This window comes from Chrysochloris asiatica, unplaced genomic scaffold (assembly GCF_000296735.1).
Source record: "Chrysochloris asiatica unplaced genomic scaffold, ChrAsi1.0 scaffold00031, whole genome shotgun sequence".
NCBI lineage: Eukaryota > Metazoa > Chordata > Mammalia > Afrosoricida > Chrysochloridae > Chrysochloris > Chrysochloris asiatica.
The window spans coordinates 823,514-838,512 of NW_006408549.1; the positions used below are offsets into that span (position 1 = coordinate 823,514).

Sequence of the window (14,999 nt, forward strand, 5' to 3'; positions counted from 1 at the left end):
ATAGGGTTTCCAAGGAGTGACTGGTGGTTTTGAACCACTGACCATGTGATTCAAACTGACCTTATGGTAAAGTGCTTATCCTATAATGCCACACCAGGACTCCATTTTTGAGGATGTTGTTGTTGTTAAGTCCGTCGAGTTGGTTCCAACCTATAGCGACCCTGTATAGGGTTTCTGAGGAGCAGCTGGTGAGCTTGAACTGCTGAACTTGCAGTTCAAATGGCTTTGCAGTCTGGCACATTAACTCACAGCGCCACACCAGGACTCCATTTGAGGATAGGAGGCATCAAAAAGAATGAAAAACAGTAAATAAATGTGAAGCTTGTTCTCCTGTTTCATGAGTACTCAGAGCTAGACAGAAATCATTTCCAGGTGGTCTTTTGCATTATATTGCTCCATTCTCCTCACCTCAGTTAATGTTTGATGTCTATTCCCTACCAAGTTGAATTCAGTTCCTTTCCCCAACTAGATGAATCTGGTCTCTGTTTTCAGCAGATGAATTGATCACTACTGTTTAGTCTAGTGATAGTGTGATGCAAGGACAATATTTTATGACATTTAGGCAAGTGGTAACTGTTGGAATCACATGTTTGAAAGACAGATGCTGTGGGCACCCAATGAAATCTATTTATTGAAGAAACCTTATATATAATTTAACACTAATTATTGCTGTTTATTTGTTGAGTTATATTTGCCATTTTGAGGCCATTTTAGACTGTAGACTGACATTCATCTTGGATTCTATTGTCTGAGCACTTTAAATTCCTTAGAAGGAGAGATAAGCGGACATAAGAAATAATAATATTATCTGAGATATGTTATTGTTGTTAAGTGCTGTCAAGTCAGTTCTGACTCATAGTGACCCTATATACGGTTTCCGAGGAGAGGCTGGTAGATTTGAACTACTGACCTTGTAGTTAGTAATCCAATGCTTATTTGACAATGCCACATCATGAATCATTATTTTATATGTATATTAATGAATGAAGACCAGAAGAGTTGTGGGATGACAGCAAAAAGACTGGAAAGAAAGAAAAGACAAGAATGAATGTCAAAATAGGCTCTGAAAGTTGTTCTCCAGCATAGAGACACTAAAGCAAATGGAAGAAATGAGGAAGTAACAGAACTGAATATGAAATTTCAAAGGGCATCTTGAGAAAACAGTCAAATATTATTATGAAATGTGCAAACAACTGACACTAGAAAACTAAAAGGAATGAATACACTCAGCATTTCCCAAGCTGAAAGAACTGAAAAAAAATGTCAAACCTTGACTTATAATATTGAAGGGTTCTATGAGTAAAATATTGAATGATGCAGAAAGCATCAAAGGAAGATGGAAGGAATAAACAGAATCATTTTTCCAAAAAGAAATGGTCAATGTTCAGTCATTTCAAAAGGTGGTATATGATCAAGAACTGATGATACTGAAAGAAGAAATCCATGTGGCACTGAAGGCATTGGCAAAAACAAGTTTCTAGAAATTGACAGAATACAAATTGAAATCTTTCAATGAACTAATGCAGCACTGGAGACACTCATTTATGCCAAGAAATTTGGAAGACCGCTACCTAGCCAACTGATTGGAAGAGATCAATATTTGTGTCTATTCCAAAGAGAGGTTACCCAATGGAATGTGAATCATTGAGCAGTATCATTAATATTACATGCAAGTAAAATTTTGCTGACGATAATAAAAAAATGGTTGCAATAGTACATGGACAGGAAACTGCCAGAAATTCAAACCAAATTCAGAAGAGGATGTGGAACAAGGTGTATCATTGTTAATATCAGATGGATCTTGACTGGAAGCAGAGAATACCAGAAAGATGTTTACTTATGCTTTATTGATTATACAAATGCTTTTGACTATATGGACCATGACTAACTATGGAAAACATTGTGAAAAATGAGTATTCCAGAACACTTGTGCTCATGAGGAACCGCTACAAAGACCAAGAACCAATTGTTAGACTAAAATGAGGGGATACAGAAGGTTTAAAATCAGGAAAGGTGTGTGCCTGGGTTGTATCCTTTTCTATGTTTATTCAATCTGTATGGTGAGCAAATAATATGAGAAGGTGGATTATATGAAGAAGAATGTGGCATCATTAACAACCTGCAACATATAGATGATACAACCTTGCTTGTTGGATGCTAAGAGGAAATAAAAGGCTTACTGATGAAGATCAAAGACGACAGACAGCCTTCAATTTGGATTGCACCTCAATGTAAAAAAAAACAAAAATCTTTACAACTGGACCAATAAATAGCATTGTGATAAATGGAGAAAATAATGAAGTTGTCAAAGACTTAATTTTGCTTGCATCTACAATCAACACTCACGGAAGCAGCAATCAAGAAATCCAAGGACATATTACATTAGGCTATTCTGCTGTATTAGGCAAGTCTCTTTAAAGTGCATACATTAGGCAATTCTCTTTAAAGTGTTCAAGAGTAAAGATAATCAGTTTAAGGACTAAGGTGTGCCTAACTCAAGCCATGGTATTTTCAGTCACCTCATATGCATGTGAAAGTTGGACACTGAATAAAAAAGACTGATGCATTTGATTTATGGTGTTGGAGAAGAATATTAAAAGTACTGCATTGGAATTAGTATAGCTAGAGTACTCCGTAGAAGTCAGTTTTGCAAGACTTTGTCTCTTATATTGTGGACATATTATCAGGAGATCTAGTCTCTATTGAAACACATCATGCTTGGTAAAGTGGAGCTTCAGTAAAAAAGAGGAAGACCCTGATGAGGTGGATTGATAGTGGCAGCAACAATGGGCTCAAACGAAGAACAATTGTGAGGACAGCACAAGATTGGGCTGTGCTTTGTTCTGTTGTGCATATGTGGCTATGAGTCAGAACTGACTTGAGGCACCTAACAACAACAACAATTTAAAATGATATCTGCCATTTATTAAATTATGACAGTAATGTATCTAGTAATACCTTAGTAAACCTTGAAAGAGTTAAAATTCTCCCTAGGACATTTACTGATTCAGGCATTTAGTGTTTTCTGCCATTGACTAAACATATTTATGTTAATCTATACATAGGCACAGTGACAGCAGCAGTGGGTTCAAGTATAACAACTGTGAAGCTGGCACAGGACTGGGTCGAGGTTCATTTTGTTTTGCATATTGTTGTTATGAGTCGGAGCAGACTCAGTGGCACCTAACAACAACAACAACAACAACACATGTAGCAGTTAGGGTGGTTGCTGGGATTGAACTGCCTAACTTGTGGTTAGACATCCAGTGCTTATCCTACAGTGCCATCAGGGAAGGTACCCTAAAATAAATTCACATTATGAAAAAGGACCCTGATTCTAGAGTTGGAGGCCAAAATGGGAAAAGACATAACTAATCCATCCTCATAACAGTCTATTTGCTGTTATGGAGATGGAGGTCCCAAAGATGTTCAGTGAATTACCCTAAGTCACAGAGCTACTTATTGGCAAGCTGGCATTCCAACTCAGATCTCCTGACTTAGTTCTCTTTCTACTACATCATGCTGTTGGATATTAGCTGGCTTTACAGAAAAGTTGGCAGCATTTCATAAATAGTTACTGAGAAAAGCTTAGAATTTTATTCTTTCACTCTTTTTGTCACACTGAGAGAGGAATGGTGTTGAAATAATCTAAATGAAGACCACATTGAACTTAATTTTCTCTGTTTGGGAAATTGATACTGTTAGTTTTCATGACTCTTTGTGATGAGAGAGATAAAAGAAACATTATTTCTTCTTTCTTTACTCATTCTTCCCTAGTAAATACACCCTGCTCTAAGAGAATCACCTTACGTCTTAGAGATCCAGTATATAGCTCCCTCCCAAGAGGCACAGAGGTAAAAGTATAAGGAAAGAGAAAGGCGCTCTGGTGGCATAGTGATTACGAATTGGGTTACTAACCTCAAGGTCGGCAGTTCGAAACTACCAGCTGTTCCGCGGGAGAAAGATAAGGCTTTCTGCTCCCATAAAGATTTGCAGCCTTGGAAACCCTGTGCAGGGTCACTATGAGTCAGAACCAACTCCAAGGTACTTAACAACAACACCTTGGCACTTACCTCATGGGAGAAGGATATTGGGAAGGGAAGATTCATTGGTTTCCTTACTTTAGCTAAGAAATTTCCAATCCTTTAAAAGGGAAGAGGAATTGAACAAGTAAATGAAATCTTATGCTTCTATATATGTGCATATGTAAGTTATCAAGATTTCCTTGAGACTGGGTATTTTTATTAAAAGGATTAATATTTTTGCATTTATTTTGCAGACCTTTTCAGAGGCAATTAGATTCAATGCGGATTATGGAGTTTTTGAAGTAGTTAACAACGCTCCACAGCTTCTGGAAAAACAACTGAAAAAAATTCTACAAAACCAACAGCCTCGCAATCCAATCTATGATGTCACAAGGAAGGGAAAGAATGATGTTAAACCTTGTCAAACACATGCCCCCTTGGAAGATGAGACCATTAATGTCAACTACAATATTATGGTAAGAAAATATATTTGAGTTTATGTTTTGCCAGATACATAAAGCATTTGTTGAGGTTGACGTGAAGTTCCCTGAGTTTCCCTTCATGAAATATTAACTGTATTAATCAAATTTTATTATATTTACACATAACATTTGTTAGATGCTATGACATCTGTTCAGATCTAATGACTAATTTAGTATAGCAGTTTTGTTGATGTTTAATTATCAGTACTTTGAATAGTTAGAATATGAGGTTAATTTTGGGCAGTATAAACATGTATATTCCTTACTTTGTAGTTTAGATGAATTCTAGAAAATGTGGGTATACAGGAATTTATTTCCTTTGGGTTTTTTAAACCAATTGTATTGTATAGGAGTCCTAGTGTGGCGCTGCAGAATAATGCACTATGTCTGGGTCTGTTTGAACTGGATCATCAGTGGTTCAAACCTATCATCCATTCCTTGGAAACCCTATACAGGGTTGCTATGAGTTGAAACTGACTCGATGGCACTTAAGAACAACACGGCATTCATTGTGCAGTTGGGAATTGAGATTTCTCACTCTCAAGTTGCATGTGTAGCTCTGGCTTTCTAGGTCGTAAATTCTACCTTAGCTTTTGGATCTTGTCTCCTTAGTGTGAAGTCAAGAGATCTGGGTGCTAATATTGGCTTTTCAACTTACTAACTCTGTATCTTGAACAAGTCACTTTGATGACTTTTATTGTCATGTTCTATCAAATGATGCCTTCCATACCTACTACTTAGGTTTGTTGTGTGGATCAAATGAAATTAACAATAGGTTATAAATTAATAATAGTTTTCTCTACTGACTTAAAATGCCTGATAGAACTGGACTAAAATCAGACACTTAAGATATAGCTCTACTCCAACCTGAGAGTTCCTGAGTTCTGTTGATGAACTAAATATATTTCTGTCTTTGTATTAACTTCCGTCAGATTAATTACCCAACTATGAACCTTAGGAATGGTTCCATTTTTTAAAGGTTTTAATATATAATATTAAGGGTTTCTTTTCTTTTGGTAAATGACAATGATCTATATAATAGTTATTATTGTTGTTTTTGTGTGGATTTCCAAGGAGTGGCTGGTGGATTTGAACCTCTGACCTGGTGGTTAGCAGTCCAATGTTTATCCTACAATGCCACACCAGGACCCCAATAGTTATTGTAATTCATAGTTATTATTGGAAATTTTTATTTTGGCAAAAAAGCAAGTTTGTCTATTTGTTGTTCACAACATCTCCCAGTCCATTCTGAATGAACTCTTGTAGTCTGTTAGTATTTACTGTCCAGGGAAACTCTGCTCAGTTGACCAATAGCATGTCTGTGATGAGCTTGGTCAATTAGATTATTTCCTCAAAATTCTAAATTGGGAAACAGAATGAGCAGAGAACTAAAAGTGAAAGGTCAAGATGTAGAGAAAGGGCTCAGAGGCCACTGCCGTAGTTAGTAGAGCTACCTGACTTCCTGGTACAGGAATGCCATTCCATTAGGGAGGTGACTGGGTCTAGGGAAACTGAGAAGGAACACTGTCTAAAAGAAACTTCTTGTGGCAGTTGCCAAAAAAATATGAAAAAGATGAATAAAAGTCCTAAGTTTCAAAGTAAGGTAGATAACAGATTTAATCTTTGTGTTTAAGACATTTCTTGTGATGAGGTACAATCTCTTTGTCTTAGACTGAAGTCTCTGAAGAACTCACACACACAGAGGTTTATATAAAGGAAATGCCTCACATACTTGTCGTCCATGGGTCAGATGTTAGATTTCTCCTGACTCACCTAACTGCAGGGGCTGATGAACCCAAGATTGGCAGGTTAGATGGCGGTCTCCTGACTGCAGAGGCAAATGTATCCACTGTCAGCAGGTAAGATGGCAGGCTGGTGATTACTCCTAGGACCAGCAGGTAATATAGCAGGCTGCTGGCTGCAGTCCAAAAACCTGAAGGTCACGTTAGGAACCAGATTCAGGATCCAGACCCAGCAAAAATCAAGCAAGCTTTGCCCCAAAGTGTCCAATATGTTGGAAGTAGGCCACACACTCAAGGGAACTTACTTGGAATTGATTGACTGCTCATAGCAGATCTCATCATGGAAGTAATTAAATTATATTGGATTTCATCATAGGGGATTACTAGTCTTAACTGCCAAACCATGCCCAGGCAAACACAACCTTCACTATCACACTGTGTATTTTGTAGAACAGAATGCTAAGACTTGCCATGAGATAAGTCATATTTAAAACATAATTGCTTACAAAGTCAGTCAGGAAAGACAACATAAAAGAGTTTAATAGGGTTATTCAACTATTTCTTTAAAGGTTTACATTTATGATATTGAGCCACTACCCCTTCTCTCAAGTACCTTAAAACAACCCACCAACATGACCATTCAATGATAAAGAAATACTAATGCACAGACAAGCTTAAGTATGGACTTTTCTGATTCAAAATGTGATGTATATGAGTATATCAACAAAAGGAAACAACACTAAATTTATGAATTGGCCTATCAGAAAAACAACTGCTTGACCTTGGTCTACCTGCCAAAATGGAGCACATCTACCACATGCATACACTGAACACTTTTCTTCAGTTTCTGATTTTATTTTCCATTTCATTTTTAGGACAAATACGTGCAAAAAGCCCAAAAGGTGTTTAATTATAAGTGAATTATTCATTAGGAAAATATTGGGCAAATTGGTTTTATAAGAACTAACTATTCTGACCATCTTGTCCTGGTGCGACGCTGTCGATTAATGCGCTGGACTGCAAGGTCAGTTTGAACTGCACGGTTGGCAGTTCAAGCTCACTAGCTGCTCCTTGGAAACCCTAGACAGGGTCGCTGAGTTTGAACTGACTCAATGGCACTTAACAATAACACCATTATTGCTAATGAGAACTCAAGAATTCTGCACGATTGCCAATGTATACCATATGTGGAGTCTTTCTAATTATCAGGTCCAAATGTCCTTCAGATCTCACTAATAAGCAATGCACGGTAATTAATATGATGCTACTGTTTAGGTACTGTTTTTATAGTTTTGTCTACTATTTTATTACCCAGAAGATAGTGCTTGGTGATGGCAAGTGGATGTTTCTTTTTGCTGAACAAGAGAAAACCACTGTATGCTCAGTTTCCAACTCTGGGAAGCCTAATGATTTTGTACCATATGACTTTGCACACACATGCGCTCTCTCGTCAACGTCAGTTTATCAGATGTTGCAACACTCCTGTGTGTGTGCATTCCTTTTCTTCACTGGAGTTAGTTGACTCTGTTGCTAATGCCACATCACAGTTAATGCTTTCACAGATAGTCAAATACAAAAAGAAGCCACAACAATGTAGACATATTAGCCTTAGCGAGATAGGCAGTTTATTAGTAGCAGTTGTTTAGTGTCCAAGGTACTGGCATTCTTTATAGTTCTGGGGAAGAATGAATATAAGAAAAAAGCTGAATCACTAGTGGGTAAATGTTTTAGGATGAATAGCAACTATAACAAACTCTTCAACAATTTTGTATTGCCCTTACAACCTCAAGGCAAAATTTCGTAACATTCCTGATCAGTACTTAACCTTTTTCACCAGTCTTCCTTGCTTCATCCCTCAAATTTCATCCTGCCATCTAGTTAGAGGAGCTCTGGTAATGTGGTGGTTACGAGTCGGGCTGCTAACCCCAAGGTCAGCAGTTCAAAACTATCACGGGAGAAAGATGAGGCTTTCTGCTCCCGTAAAGACTTGTTGTTGTTGTTATGTGCCGTCGAGTCGGTTCCGACCCATAGCAACTCTGTACAGGATTTCCGAGGGTGTAAATCTTTACGGGAGTAGAAAGCCTCATCTTTCTCCCACAGAGCAGCTGGTAGTTTCGAACCACTGAGCTTAAGGTTCTCAGCCCAGTTCATAACCACTACGCTACCAGAGCTCCTTCCGTAAAGACTTACAGTCTTAGAAACCCTATGCTGAACCAACTTGACTGCACACCATCATCTAGTTCTGCTTATGTTTTTACCTCTCTTGCTTCCTTCCTCAGCCTAATCATGTTTCAGGTCAGATGTGGCATTTTCTGTAGGCAGCCTTTCCTGGTTTTCATGCTCACATGGGCTCCCATAGCAGTCTGTATTCGTGGCACTAGTAAGACAACTGTTGTGGCATATTGAGTGTCTATACACTGAGCGCAGGTGTTTCAGTTTTCATATTAGGATAGTGCCTGGCAATGTTAAATATTTAACAAATATTTTTGAAACTTGAAGAAGCAAGGAGGCTGCAGTGCTCATAAGGGCCTTATGAATCTTTCCTGGCTAGTTTTTCTCTGATTGTGATTTTAAAACAACCAAAACCATTTCATGACTGTGAAAAACTGGGACAGGCTTTCCCCTCCACCACTCCTTCAATAAGTCAGTTTTCTTTTCTGGATTTGCTATTTGCTCATCAGTAAAATGGAGATAGGAATGGTTGATGCAGGGTTGTTGAGAGAATTTAAGAGGTACCAGAAGGCAAGAAGCAGTCTGAGATTGGTGGTTTAGGGTGACTGCTCCCTCTTTTAATTCCATTTTTTCATGAACTTTTTGAGGCCCCCTTCAGAGAAGGTAAGAGTAGGTCTCCTAGTGATAGCTAGAGTGGATTAATGCTCTTGTAATTGGTTTTTAGTTGTCTTGAAGAGGATTTTGTTTGACCCTCTTTTCATTTTTCCACTGACAGTGTCTTAGTCGTGAACAAGGTATTAAGTGGATAAAAAAAGAAAGACTCCCAGCTTTTCTGGAAAGCGACTGTTACTTTGAATACAGGTATTGTAGACCCATCAATGTACATATTTTTTAAATGGCTATTACTTTTGTACACCTAAAATAATTTTTCTACACGTAAAATAATTTTTCTGTACCTTCTCAGTATAATTATATATTTTCTAACTCATTTGTGTTTTAATCTTGCCTGCTATAAAATAAGAGCAATAGGCAAAAATCAGTTAATTTTTCGAAAGATACTTCACAGAAACAGTATGTAAATGTAGTCCAGTTGTGTTTTTAAAAACTATTGTATCTATTGGTAATAATGATTTTTATGGGCATTTTAAAATGTCATGAAAAAGACAGAACGTCATTGTGGGGGTCTTATTATCCCTTTATGTTTCCTGTCTTAAAATGTATAAACTAAAATTTTACCAAATTTTGATTATCATGTAAAAAATCAAAATCAAATACATGAAAACAGTGAATTCTCTACTAATGTTCTATAAACCACTAATTTTAGCAGAGCCTAAGAGACTATATCCTACACATTTAAGAGGGATGTTTGACTTGAATACATAAAATAAAATTAAGTGGTGTTTGTTTTTGTCTTTCTAAATTCTGCCATGCTTGAAACTTATTTCAAGATTGTATGATTTCTAAAATACAGGTTAGCCAAGTTGGTCTCACAAGTAAGCTGGAGTGGATCAGGCACGAATGTCACATTAGATACAGCTTTTTCTCCCTGGGTCCAGCCAAAACCACTCAGTTTGCCACCTCCTCCAGTTGAAGAAGAAAATCTAATAATTATGAAAAAGTTCTACATTTCTCTTGGCGAGGTAAACATATGAGTTTTGTGTTTGCATGTGTGTGTGTGTGTGTGAGAGAGAGAGAGAGAGATGGTACTTCAGCGAATTGTCTCAGCTTAGGCAATTGAATTTCATCTGCACTACTTAAATAGCAAAAGTGACTTCAAATACCACTCTACTAAAGCAGATTTAGCCATTCTTGCAGATTGTTGACTCATTTACTCTGTACTCTTTCACCTGAAAATGTAGTTAGAAATAGTATCCTCATATGTACAATGGAACAAAAACAGGATTGAAGAATTTATTCAGTGCAACCTGGGAATTATATCCATGGTTTCATTGCTCACTCTAAAGTGTTTACTACTTGAATCCTGTTGCTTTTGTCAAGTCCCTGGGTAGCACAGATGGTTAGTTCTTGGCTACTAACTTAAAGACTGGCAGTTCAAACCCATCCAGTGGTGCTGCTGAAGAAAACCTTGGTGATCTGCTTCCATAATGATTACAGCCAAGAAAATAGTCGGGAGCACTTTTGTCTGTTACACGTTGGGTCGCCATGAGTTAGAATCAACTTGACAATAGAGAATTTTTATTACTTTGGTTCTAAAAAAATAATAAATGGAATCTTTCATTATTGTCTGTACTTTCCCTCTGTAATGGAATAAATTACTGTTTAACTGTTATTCTAAGAGAAACTTAACCTCTGTAATTGGAAATCTGTTAGGTAGTAGTATGTCCTTTTGGAGAGTCATTATATAGTGAAAACTGTTATTTGATCTTGTCCTCTAATTCTCAGGTGTTCTTTCTGGGAACATGCTTTCTCTCTCTCTCTCTCTCTCTCTCTCTCTCTCTCTTTCTTTCTTTCACTTTTAATTGTAAATTGAGCTAAGGTTTATAGAAAAGATCACATTTCACATTCAACAAATCATACGCTTTATTTCATCTCAATGATTGCAATGCCTTCCTTGCAACAAGAGTTATCCCACTTTCTCCCTGTGCTTCCTATTTCCAGGCCACCCACAATCCCATCCATTCTCACCTTTGTCCTTAGGCAAATGTTGCCCTTTTGGTTTTGAATAATTCCATGATAAACATACCTTACTAGTGTGTTGTTTCCCCCCCCCTTGCCCCCCATATACTTATATCTGTTGGTAGGCTGAATATTGGGCCAAGTGGGTGAGTTCCTTTCCAGACCTAAAGGGTGGTCAAGAACCATAATCTCTTTCTGACCAGTAAACCAAGTCTTTTTTTAAAAAAATGATTTTGAGTTTTGTTCTACATTTTCTCCCACTGTATCCAGGACCTTCTGACCTAGTCCCTTTCATTGGTAGTGTACCATCTAGTTCTTCTGATCTCAGAGTCATGGAGACTGATGTTCACATGTTCCATTGTTTCATTGGAATAATTGATTACAAGCATCTTCAGTTTTCATCACTGTTCTTTCTTCTGCACATGAAGACACCAACAGTTGTACCTTAGGTGACTGCTCATGAGCTTTTTAAGATCCTAGGGGCTACTTACCAAAGTAAGGTATAGAACAATGTCTTTGTGGACTATGTTATACCAATTGACCATAGTGTTCCCTGAGACCCCAGACCTAGCAACTCATTGCTTTAAGAAGTTTAATAATATCTAAGACATTTTCATCATTTTGCCTACTGTTTGCTCCACTATGGGAACACACTTCTAATACACACAATTTACAGCAGTTGATGAGATCTTACACAAAATGACTAATAGCAAATATGTGGCCCATGTGTGGGCTCTTCTCTAGTCTCCATCCGTGACAGATGTTGCTAATGAATCCTGGCCGTTTTCCTGCTGAGCTAGAGCTTAGCTTCAAGTTCTTTGCAACACAGCCCTCTGGGCAGACCCTTCCAGTTGTTCAAGGGTGTCATGTTAGAGGAAACCTGTTCACCAGTCTGTTGGAATGGATAGACTAATCTTTATCTCCTATTTAATTTTATACTTATTTCAGTAATAATTGGCCAACATGTTTAAAATTATGCTTGTTCCATTATTTTCACAGAGTAATGCTCAGCTATGTACAAGGGCATGTTTTTCTACTTTCTTATACATATTTTAAATTATTTTTTCCCTTATAGAGATGTCAGGAATGTCATAAAATATATGTCTTAATAATAGAGGCCAATAAACAAAAAAGGGAAGAATCACTCCAGGGTAATACATTTTGGCTTATTTGACATGTGAATTTAATCAAATACAAGAAGCGGGTAAAATCTAAGCTAGTTTACTTTCTATTTTCTGAGATGAAAAATTCATTTTTGTTCACTTGATTAACTAATAATTAATCAATAATTAAATAATATATTTAACTATACATTAAATAATATATATTTAACTATATATATTATCCTTTTTCTTTGTGTTTGAGTTCTTTGAGCCCTTAAATTATTTAAATCACAATGCTGTTGGTGTGATGATTGAGTTAGTTCTGACTCATAACAACCCTGTATAGGGTTTTCTAGGCTGTACATCTTTTTATTTTATTTTAAAGCTTTTATTGCGAATTGACTGATAGTTTACATGGGAGAACATAGGTTTTTCATTCATCCTATTGTATTTTATTTAATTGCAATGATTACATTCCCTCCGTACATTATCATTTAACAATATTTGCTTCTATTCCCTCTGGGTTGGTTTTTTTTTTTTTTTTTCTTCTTCATGTACACAAAAACACTTACGAATATATAATCATTTAAACAACCAAAGGGCACATTCTCTAAGCCAGCCTCCTGGCCACCAGCACACAGCCTTTCTTTTTCCATGAATCTAGAGTCCTCAGCTGCTCTATCTCTCCATGCTGTCACTCTGCCTCCATCTCTGGTGTTGCTGCTTCTCTGGCTAGGGTCCCACGTTCCGCTCATGTTCTTTTGATGGTAGTAGGGTCCTCTGTTCCTGGGATGTAAGATTAACTACTTCCCCCTTTATGTTTCAAACTTCTACATTTACAGTTGTGACAATTGTAGTTAGTCATGATAACAATTACTCACTATTGAATCAAAAGAATCCTATCCCCATCTCCTTTCACCAGACCTAGCTAAACAAGATGAAAAGTATTCAATGGGGATTCTACCTAACCTACCCCACACACTCTGAAACTAAACTCCCACTTGAAAAGTTGTAAACCAGCCACTTCATACCTTTATAGCACACCCCTCCCCCATTTTAGGTAGCCAATGTCTAAGTTGCCCATCTCTATCAACTGTGTATACCAAGGGGACAGGCTTGATCCCTGATGTGAAGACTCCTTCCCTCTCAGTTGTTATTTAGAGTTATTACATCCATAAGTATAAGGAGCTCTGGTAGCGTAGTTGTTACGAATCGGGCTGCTAATCTCATGGTCAGCGGTTCGAAACTACTAGCTGTTCCGCAGGAGAAAGATGAGGCTTTTTGCTTCCGTAAAGATTTATAGCCTCAGAAATCCTGTACAGGGTCGCTATGAGTCGAAACCGACTCCATGGCACACAACAACAACAACAACATCCATAAGTATAGGTCAAGTTCATCAAATTGTAGCAATTTACACTTGCTTCCTTTATCAAATTTCTTTATCTTCCTTTAGTTGAGCTCTGATCATCAAGCCATCAAAGCTAAATCAAATGGGTACTATCTGCAAGTTTGGGCGTTTTTGTGCATCTCCCCCCATTAGGGTGTAAATCTTTAATGGAGGAGAAAACCTCATCATTCTCCCTAGGTGGATTCAAACTGTTGACCTTACATTTAACAGCCCAATGCATAACCCACTTCACAGTAGATAGGAATTAATGTTTATGATAAAGTCCACTGCTGCCAAAGTGATTCTGACTCATAGTGACCCAATAAGGGCAGAGTAGAACTGCTCCCCAGGGTTTCTGGACTGGACATCGTTATAGAAGCAGGCTGCCTCATCTTTCTCCCATTGGGTGGCTGGTGGGTTCGAACTGCCAACTTTTCATTTAGCAGCTATTTATGATAGTTGGAGCTATTTCTTTAAGATATCAATGTTACCATCTAAATACAAATAATTGGCCCATCTCTCAGAAGTATAATTACTCTCATGTCTGAGTATTTCTTAGTCTCTTCTCTTCTCCCTCATTCTTTTCAAACAGTTGAGATAGCAACTTGAGAGTCCTTTCTCTCAGTGTCTACGAGACTGTTTAGAATAATCATTCAATAAACTTGTACTGAATGAACATGTGAGCATAGTTAACAGTAAGTTAATGACTTTATAGGAAAGCAAGAGGCAGCAAAATGGGTTACTCCCTTTGGAAGCTTTTATCCACCTAGGAAGCCCTGTTCTGAGAGAGGCAGTGACTACACAGGTGACCATTTGTATTTCTCTCTGTCTTGCTTTTGGTCTTGCTGTGTCTTGACTTAGGGAATCATGTCTCTTTCCCTTGAGCTCCATCTCTTCTGTGGGTGTTCCTTAACCTAAGTGTCAACAGGCTGACTCAGTTCGATGGAGAAAGGAGAATGGGAGTAACACTGGACTCTGGCTTCTGTGCTTCTCTTGAGTAACCTGGGTTCTTAGGATCTTGGTTGAGTCACACAAAAATCTATTAAGAGAGAGCACAAAAGTCACTAATGATGGGAAACTGTGGATAAGGGAAGCTATGTTAAAATTAAGAATTTAAATCCGTCAAGGAACTTGGTAGCGCTGTAGGATGAGCACTGGACTTGAACCATGAGGTGAGGCTTTCTGCTTCCACAAAGATTTACTGTCTCAGAAACCTTATACAGGGTTGCTATGAGTTGGAATTGACTTGACTGCACCTAACAACAATGACATCCATCAAGACACAGTTTAGAGAGTGAAAAGACAAGACACAGTTGCAAGAAGATTTTTGAAATACGTATGAGGAGACTTCAAAAAGTTCATGGAAAATGGGGCTGAAAGATAATGGAATGTCTGACAAATGATTCATATCCAGAATATGACAAAAGATAAGAGAACAAGAAAAGGCAGAA

General features: G+C 37.6%; 1 protein-coding gene across 1 annotated transcript in view; it reads left to right on the top strand.

The window, feature by feature from the left end:
- The window catches only part of RGS22 (regulator of G-protein signaling 22), a 184,067-nt gene that overhangs the window by 8,212 nt on the left and 160,856 nt on the right, over positions 1–14,999 (top strand). The window contains exons 2-4 of the mRNA XM_006859251.1: positions 4,280–4,501; positions 9,197–9,282; positions 9,893–10,061. Of these exons, the coding sequence (XP_006859313.1) occupies positions 4,280–4,501; positions 9,197–9,282; positions 9,893–10,061 (477 nt within the window). The remainder of the gene's footprint in view (positions 1–4,279; positions 4,502–9,196; positions 9,283–9,892; positions 10,062–14,999) is intronic.